The sequence below is a fragment of the Curcuma longa genome, unplaced genomic scaffold (assembly GCF_044706935.1).
Source record: "Curcuma longa cultivar G26 ecotype Majalengka, Jawa Barat unplaced genomic scaffold, ITB_CL_G26_1.1 contig_27710, whole genome shotgun sequence".
Classification (NCBI taxonomy): domain Eukaryota; kingdom Viridiplantae; phylum Streptophyta; class Magnoliopsida; order Zingiberales; family Zingiberaceae; genus Curcuma; species Curcuma longa.
In genome coordinates, this window is record NW_027433497.1 from 57,186 (window position 1) to 66,162 (window position 8,977).

Sequence of the window (8,977 nt, forward strand, 5' to 3'; positions counted from 1 at the left end):
CCGGATTCCGCCCGGATTCCGGCCACAATCCGGCCGAAATCCGGCCCCGGCCGGAGCGCCAGCGAGCTGGCTTTCCAACGCATCCGGTCCGGCGGCCGTCGGTGACCGGACGGCGGCGCGACGGCGGTGGAAACGGCGGTGGGTCGGAGCGGTGCGCAGGTGTCGCGTACAGTGGGTCGCGCAGGAGATCAGGTCTCTATATATATATTCTATTGCACTGACATAAGTATAAAGCCTGGTATGTGTTTTGCTGGTCTAAGATAGGCCCAGGCCTTCCCTGGTACACTAATATAAAGCCTGGTTTGACATGACACTCGCTCGCCCTGCGCCTCTGCTTCCATACTATGCAACGCGACGCAGCGGACGCACACCGTGCGAGGTCAGGTCAGTCTGCTGGATTGGATTCCATTTGCTGCTTGTCGATGCAATGCATGCGGCAGCATGTCTATCCTCTTCTTCTTCCCATTGCATCGATCTCTGTGATTCAATTCTCTCATGTCAGTCAGTCACATACTCATTTATATATTCGTGGTCTTGGTCTTGCGTATACGACTGGCCGTTTACTTACAATTCTGCACCAGAAGTACAGTACGGTATGAAAGTGTGAAAAAGAATTGTAAAAACAATTCGAAAATTAGACGAGAAAAGATAAAACTACAAGGACCATTTTTTTTTTATAAAAGAAGTTGAAGTATGAAGTATGGATCTATGTATGTATCCACGGGTCGGGTCCTAATTAGACTCGATCAATCTGGATTCATAATTGGGTCGACAGATCAATTACTCATTGATCTAGGTTGTTGAACTTGAACCGTAATCGGCTTTGGCATGGATCGGGCCGATTACGATTCAAGAGCCCGGCCAATTAACTATCGTGGGGGTCAAAATTTTCTCATCCTCTTCATCATCACAATGAAACTTTAACTTGTCCAATGTCAATCATTGTTGTAGACCAAATATTTCATTCTGAGGTAATATCTTTAATGAATGATGATCTACTTTGTCTTCTGACTCTTTGAAAGTCCAAATATTATGTTTGCGTGATGATTGGAGAAGAATCAAAAAAGAAATCAAAGAATGTAATATTCAAATAATAAAGTAGACAATTTTAATACCGAAGAAACGAACACTACAAGAATGAGCAATAAAATTAAGTAACCATGTCTTCATAAGGTAAAAGAGTAAAAAGATAAAATGTTAGTTTTGATTTTCTTATACTTTAAAAAGGATACGTGGGTAGGTAACTTAAATAAATGCATACCCTTCTTTATTTTTTTATAAATTCATAAATTTTATTTATTTATTATTTTTAATAATAATAATCTGTAACAAAATCGAATCATGAACCAACCGATCCAAATAAACGTTTCAGATGATTAAGATTAAAAGTCAACCTATCTGGAATCATCGAACCGACATTTTTAAATCGTCAAACTATCAATTCCGAACTGTGATCAAATCTATATGGACCTATTTCCTTGGCGTAAAAGGAGAAAGTTGTTTTTCTCAATCAAACTTGTAACTGTTAAAGAGCATGAAAAGTAAAACATCTTAATAAACCACTTGATTCATTCCGTAACTGAATCTGAACTTCGTAACAAGTAAAACGTTCTTGCTATGAAAAAGAATGCACAGTAAATCATGGCCTGTGGGTAAGTTTGTACCACGGAAAAAAAATAATGCATACGGTTGTTGCATTCTATGTAAATAAATCAAAAGAGTAGAATTTTGGATGATGTTTGAAGTACTAAAACTTTGAAAAGGATAGTTGTGCTTTGGAAAGCTGAAGCAACAAGAAAAGACGAGAATTGGAAGCGAATCATCTGACACTGGTGTTGTTATGTACTTGATGAATTTTCAACATCACCCAGAGGCTTTTGATCCGTATCAGTTTCCCAACGAGAAGCTTCCCACAATTGCTGTTCGATGCCCAGCTTCCTCAGCTCTATTAATCCTCGCTCCACTGAAGGAAAAGAGGTGACAAAAGAAAGAAACCTGTAAGATAAGGTGCAACTCTAGGATCCTGTTTATTAATTGCCTCTGTAACGGAAATCAATCAGCAAGGGTATGTCAACTGTAACAGCAGTATATTACTACCATCCAGTTGTGTCTTAAGAGCATATCTTAGTTACCAATGACCATTGTGTTACTAAAACCAATCAAGAAATCAAGGTTTGGACCTTTTGGCATATGATCATATTCCTCGACGATTCTTAGCCTGGTGCAAACGGGACTTTATGTATTAAAACAATGTGGGTATGTATTAATGTTAACCTCCAGCTAATAGTAATATGAATGTCAACTTAGAGATGCTATGTGTGGCACACAAATTTCAAGTTGCCATAAAAATATGTAAGCGTGCATGCTATATCAGTTTAAATAGGAAAAGGAAACTTCTATTCATGTGATTATGCATGCAATGTGACAGTACTAATTTTCCCAAATCAGTAATGGTAGCTCTTGCATGGAAAACAAGACCTAGAAATCTCTGATATTTTTCATTTCTGTGAGTAAAGAGGGTGATTATGCAAACGGAATAATATACCATCAACAACATCTTGTGGTGTAGGCGACTGGCCAATGCGGTCTATCCAAAATTGCAGACGCTCTTCAGCTATATCTTCCTCTATTCCATGATCTGCCGATCTTCTCCAGAAGTATGTAAGCCATGACTGCAGCAATAATAGTTGCTTGTAGTGTGAGATAGCTGAATAGCAAAAATCATGGACAATATTAAGAAATACCAATAATGGTACACACAATACTAGCTAGTAAGGCTGTAAATGAGCCAAACTGAGTAAGTTTTGTGTTGTTCAAGTTTGTTTGATAAGGTAATTGAGGCAAACCAGCCGAGCCTAAAATAAACCAAGAAGTTGAAATAGTTGTACAAGCTTGGCCTAATTTCTTTTTCTTTTTTTTTAGCTTGAGCTTGGTTCAAACTCGACTTGAACTTGGATCATTTAGATGTTATCAAACTTTTAATTCAAGCTTGTTTGATTATTTAAAATTTTTACATTTTAAAGCTTGTTTAATTGATTAGTGAGCTTGATATTATAAGATTATTTGTTCATTTTGAGAGCTTTTTTTGTTTATTTATAAGTTTGATTTGAATTTTGTTAACAAACATGGTTCATAAGCTTTATTAGTTGATATTGTTCACAAATAATTTATTGTGTTCAAGCTCTTTTATTAAGTTTAATGAGTTGTCAAATTTGTTTATTTAATTAACCTTATGTAAATTGAACAAACATAAACAAACACTTATCAAGCTGAACACCAAGATTGCTCACAAACATTTGGTTCATTTACAACCCTACTAGCTAATACAAATATTAGTACAGCAATATTAGCAAGAAATGTTCCAGCATACGATAGAAACAGGAATATTAGTATCATATAAGCAGATTTCAGTGCAAAATTGTGTTTCCACCCAGATTCGAGTTTCACATTTACTCCTTCATGTGTCTCATCCACTAAAACAATATCATCTGCAAATAATATGCACTGTAATACTATATTTTGAAAATGTTCAGTGAGTTTATCTATGATTAGTGTAAAAAGATAGGGACTTAAAGCTAATTCTTGATGTAGTAAAAAGATAGGGACTTAAAGCTAATTCTTGATGTAACCATATCTTTATGGGGAACACTTCGGTTAATTCGCTTGAAGTTTTCACTCTTGTCATTACATTCTCATATATATCCTTAATTAGTTCAATATATGTTATGCTAATATCTCTCTTTTCTAGAATTCTCTATATAATTTCCCTTGGAGACTTATCATAAGTTTTTTCTAGGTCGACGAATATCAAATGTAAGTCTTGTTTCTGTTCCCGATACTTTTCAATTAGTTGTATAAGAAGATGTATAACTTCTATTATTGACCTTCCAGGCATAAATCTAAATTAATTTTCAATCATCGTGATTTCCTTTCTTAGTCTTTTTAGAAGTCCGGCGCTTTGGTAGAGCAAAAAATTCCGAATGGAATGATTTTGAATATAGATTTATTAGTAAAAAACCTTCACCCAATTTTGAATTGTCGAAACAAGAACTTTACGTAAGAGTGGAAGCCCCAAAGGGGGAATTAGGAATTTATTTGATAGGAGACAATAGTATTTTCCCTTGGAGATGGAAAATTCGTCCACCCGGTTTCATAAATTTGCAAATTCTTCCTCAACTAGTTAAAAGAATGAAATTGGCTGATATCATGACGATACTAGGTAGTATAGATATCATTATGGGAGAAGTTGATCGTTGAAATGATAATTGATACGACAGAAGTACAAACTATCAATTCTTTTTCTACATCGGAATCCTTAAAAGAGGTTCATGGGCTCATATGGACTTTTGTACCCATTTTAATCCTTATATTGGGAATTACAATAGGGGTACTAGTAATTGTGTGGTTGGAAAGAGAAATATCTGCAGCGCTACAACAACGTATTGGGCCAGTATGGTACCGACACAAGGATATTCAACAGCACAAATATGTAATTATGCAGAGAGTCAATGGTCTGTAGATCCAAAATCCATTATGATATCAGATAGCAATCAGAACATTTACTTTTTTGTAAATTGGTTGAAATTAAAACTCCAAATAAATTTTTTGCTTGTCAATTGACAGGGACAAAGTAGAATTGTCTCATTCAATCTCCCTCTGCACAGTTGATTTACTTCATTTTATGGAGTAAGAGTCACCCTATGTTTTGATTTGGGTTTCCCACAGCAATGAGAAGACATGAGAAATCCAAGTCTAACATAAATTAATGAATCTTTTGCTTATTTACAATAATTCATACACAGGCTTAAGATGCTTATATAGTAATTATTTGTCCTTATAATTAATATGCCAAATAAAGGTAAAGATTTCAGAAGATACAAAGTACACAACAAAAAGTCTGTATAAAAGAACAGGGAAACCTGAAGCTGCGTGTTGAAGTAAATTAGGATGGTGGTATTGGGCCAACATAAGAACAATAGCATCCTCAACCTAAAGATTAATGATTATCATTAACTTGGAGAGAAAGTGAAGAGAAAATACAACACTGAACTATGAATTTATAAGAAGCTAGTTTCTTATCCGCAAAGACAAACCCGAGAAAGGGGTGTCAAAAGCTGGTGCTGAACAAAGAAACTGAAGCAAGACCTTTAGTGAAGAGAGTTCCCTTAGACCTTTCTCTACTGCAAGCATGTTTTCTATGTTTCCTTCTGCAGTTGTATCACTAATATCATGATCCTGTTTATTTCTCCAATCAGGTTCAAGGTAGCCTACAGAAATATGACAACAATTCATAAGAAAGCTATGAATCTTATTGTTCATAAAGATAATAAAAAAATGACAGCAGTGTTGATAATTCTATCACTTTATGACATACCATTGCTCAAAGATTGTTTCTTTGCTCTTTGCCCAACAGAAGTGACAACCTCAAGTGGAAGGGGAGCTAATGAGGACCAATACTCATGCTTAGCTGTCGCAACTTCTGGATATATTCCTGCAAATTTAGAAGGTGAATAAATAAATAGCTAAATGCTGTAGAAAGGAGTCAAAATGCATGATGCACAATGTAGAAGAATTGCATCTTAGAGGCTTCATGAAACGAGACTGTAAATAGTTGGAGTTGAAATGGTAGTAGGAGTTATTGTACACCTTATATAGTTTAGTAACACACATAAAGAGAATAAAACAAGATCATGCATGGCCAATGACCATTATTGTATTAACTTGTTTAACACTAACTGGAGCATAGACAATAGTAGTTTGGGACTTAAAAGGTACAAAAAAGTGCAGATTAGTGGTTTAGTGAAGGAACCACCTAGTAAAAGGCATGAAGCTCTTCTTAATCATCACATCATTATTATACAGTGGCATAATTGAACACTATATTAAGCTCAAGAATAGATATTAGTCATGCACAGTATAACAACCAAGCCTTTATTCCACTAAATAGGGTCAACTATATGGATCCTTCTACATCATTGGGTTCGATCTCCTACAATATCATCATCTATATTCAAATGAATTTTATCATGATTTATTGTTAACCAAGTCTTCTTTGGTTTCCTTCTTCCTCGATTAATGTATGTATTTGTTGTCTTCTTACATTGCTAACTGGAGCATTTATTGGTCCCCTAAGTACATGTTCATACCATCTTAAATATGTCTTTCGGAATTTTTCCTTAATAGATATAATCTTAACTTTCTTTCTAATATTTTCATTTCTTATCTGTCCATCCTTGTATGTTTGCACATTCACTTTAACATTCTCATCTCTGCGACTGTCATCTTCTGCTCGTGTACTCAATTTATAATCTAACATTCAACTTCATATAGCATAACAATTCTAACTATCATTTTGTAAACATCCATTTAAACTTTAAAGGTACTTTATGATCATAAAGAACATTTGACGTCCTTCTTCATTTCAACCATCCTACTTATATCCTATGTAAAACATCATTATCAACCCTCCATCCTTTTACAAAAGCAAAAATAGATGCTTAAAGCTCTCAATTACAAGTAAATTTACATCTTCTATTTTAATAGTTGTCTTGCTACATTTACTACTACTAAATTTAAATTTTATATATTCTGTCTTTACTCTACTAACTCTAAAATGTTTTATTTCCAATGTTTCCCTTCAAGATTTGAACTTAACATTTACTATTTTACATGTCTTATTGACCAAACAAATGTCATCTGCAAATAGCATACACCATGGTAACACGTCTTGGACATGTCTAGTGAATTCATCCATGACTAGTGTAAAAAGATATGGACTTAGAGTTAATCCTTAATCTAAGCTATCTTTGTAGAAAATGTTTTAATTAATCCACCTGGAGTCTTCACTCTTGTCTTATATGCTTATACATACCTGGATTATTTCCATATGCACTACGGGGAATAGTTTCTTTCAGGACTCTATCATAAACTTTTTTTCAAGATTAATGAATATCATATGTAAATCTTGCTTCTTTTCTTAATATTTTTCAAACAATTGTCTAGAAGATGTATAACTTATATGGTCAACCTATATTAATCATGCACAATACGAAAAAAAAAAAGAGAGAGAAATGTGTCTAGAGTATGTGGCTTATTAAGAAAACAAGTTAATTTTTAAACTTGGTATAAAGAGTGGAGGTCTTAGTCATCGTAACATTCATATTGAAGTGACAATCAACTTTAATATGTTTGTTTTCATTTGTATCATAGACCATGCAGATGCTTGATTATAACACGATATGCATAAATGAGTGCAAGCTGCTCCAAGAATGAAAATTGCCATGATGTCCCACAAGCTTTTTGAACCATAACATTATATTTTTAGCAATGGAACAACCATAGCTAAATGTCTACCAACATAAGGGCAATGCTAGAACATCAATCACCGAAGCTCCAACATAATCTGCTTCCGGATATGACCCAATACCTATGTGCCCATCTTTTTAGTGAAGAACATCCTTGGCTGGAGATCTATACATATCCTCATGACAAAATTTATTGTTGCATAAACAAGATGTCAAGTCTAACAACAAAGGATGAATCTAATATGGTCACCTTGAGATGAACTTTCCAAATAACTGGAAGCACTGTGAAGGATCACCAAACTCCTCATCTTCATACCATAATTCTTGACAGCGAAGAAATTAGTTGTCAAAATATTTTCAACTATGTATTTTAGTTTACACCAATGAATTTAAATATATATATTTCCTCTAAGAGAGAAGAACATTATTAAACTACATGATATGTAAAACTAAGAAAGTACTAAGTCATCGCACAAGATTTAAAATTTCAATTTCGTGTCAATTTCCATTTTGGTATAAGCTTGAATGATACAGTTTCAGTATCAAATCGTATTGACACTCAACACTGACCATCACCTGTAGACCATGCTGATAGAGTCTAGGTCTAGTTGAATGAATATAGAATCAAATATGAACCTAGTTGATTTCAATTAAAACCTAATTAGATGCTTAATGGATGAAATTAGAATTACATGGTGTGTGGGCTCCATCTTCAATTTGGATTAACTTAGGCCCAAAATCAAGTTGAACCAAGTTCTGAGTTTGTAAGTATAATTTACAATCGTTGAATAATATTGAATTCCTAATGTCTATTGTCTGTTGTGTGATCACCACTTCATGACCTTCATTAATATTCACATCCAATACTGATCTCCAAGGTGTGATTGAACTTGGTCAATCACAACAGAAACCTCATGCAAAGTTTACACTTGCATCCCCTACCTTTGCCATTTATAACCAACCTTTTCGTTTCTATGCTTTCTTTCTTGCCTAGAGTCACGTCAATTTTGCTCAATCAAGCAGAGGAACAAGAAAACTAAAAGCAATACATGCAAAGCAAAGTAACTTTCTTTGTACAGTTTTTAGTAACATATTGTATCGTTTCACTAGCTTCGATACTTATTAATTGAGTAACTAATAATAACATATTAATTTTACTTAATATAAATTGTAACTAATACATAAACCATTTATTCTTCGATTAATTTGATCCCCTCAATATAATATTTACAATATATTAAATTTTAATTTTTGGTTTTAATCGCTTGTAAATTGTAAAAAAAAAAAAATCATCTTATAATGGTTTACACTTATAATTTATTCAACTTTTGCAAATAGAATGTTGGAATGAACAATAAAAAAAATGAGATTTTCCCTAATACTCCATAAATTAGGCTATCCTTTGCTTCCAAATTCTCTAATATTGGAGCAATTTTAAATTTATACGCCTGAGAGACTTTTATTATTGAAATTGTAATTTTTTTTACAATTAACATATATTTTTATAGATTTATGCAAATAGAAATTTTTATTTTTGGTATTCTGTTTGATAAAAGCTAAATAAAATTTTATGATTTTGTTCTTCCCTGTAATTGCAATTATTAGCATGGAAACGAAAATAAAGAGATTCAAGATTTTCTAAATTTTAGATGTAAAATATTATATTTTAGGTT

General features: G+C 33.6%; 1 protein-coding gene across 1 annotated transcript; it reads right to left on the reverse strand.

Annotated features, from left to right (window-relative positions):
• Positions 1–1,724: 1,724 nt before the first annotated feature.
• Positions 1,725–5,491, reverse strand: LOC141819087 (coiled-coil domain-containing protein SCD2-like; the record flags this gene model as incomplete). Its single annotated transcript, XM_074706457.1, has 5 exons — positions 1,725–1,963; positions 2,546–2,707; positions 4,920–4,989; positions 5,146–5,267; positions 5,375–5,491. Coding segments are annotated over 5 exons (596 nt in total), but the record flags the coding sequence as incomplete, so codon positions are not given.
• Positions 5,492–8,977: the final 3,486 nt, after the last annotated feature.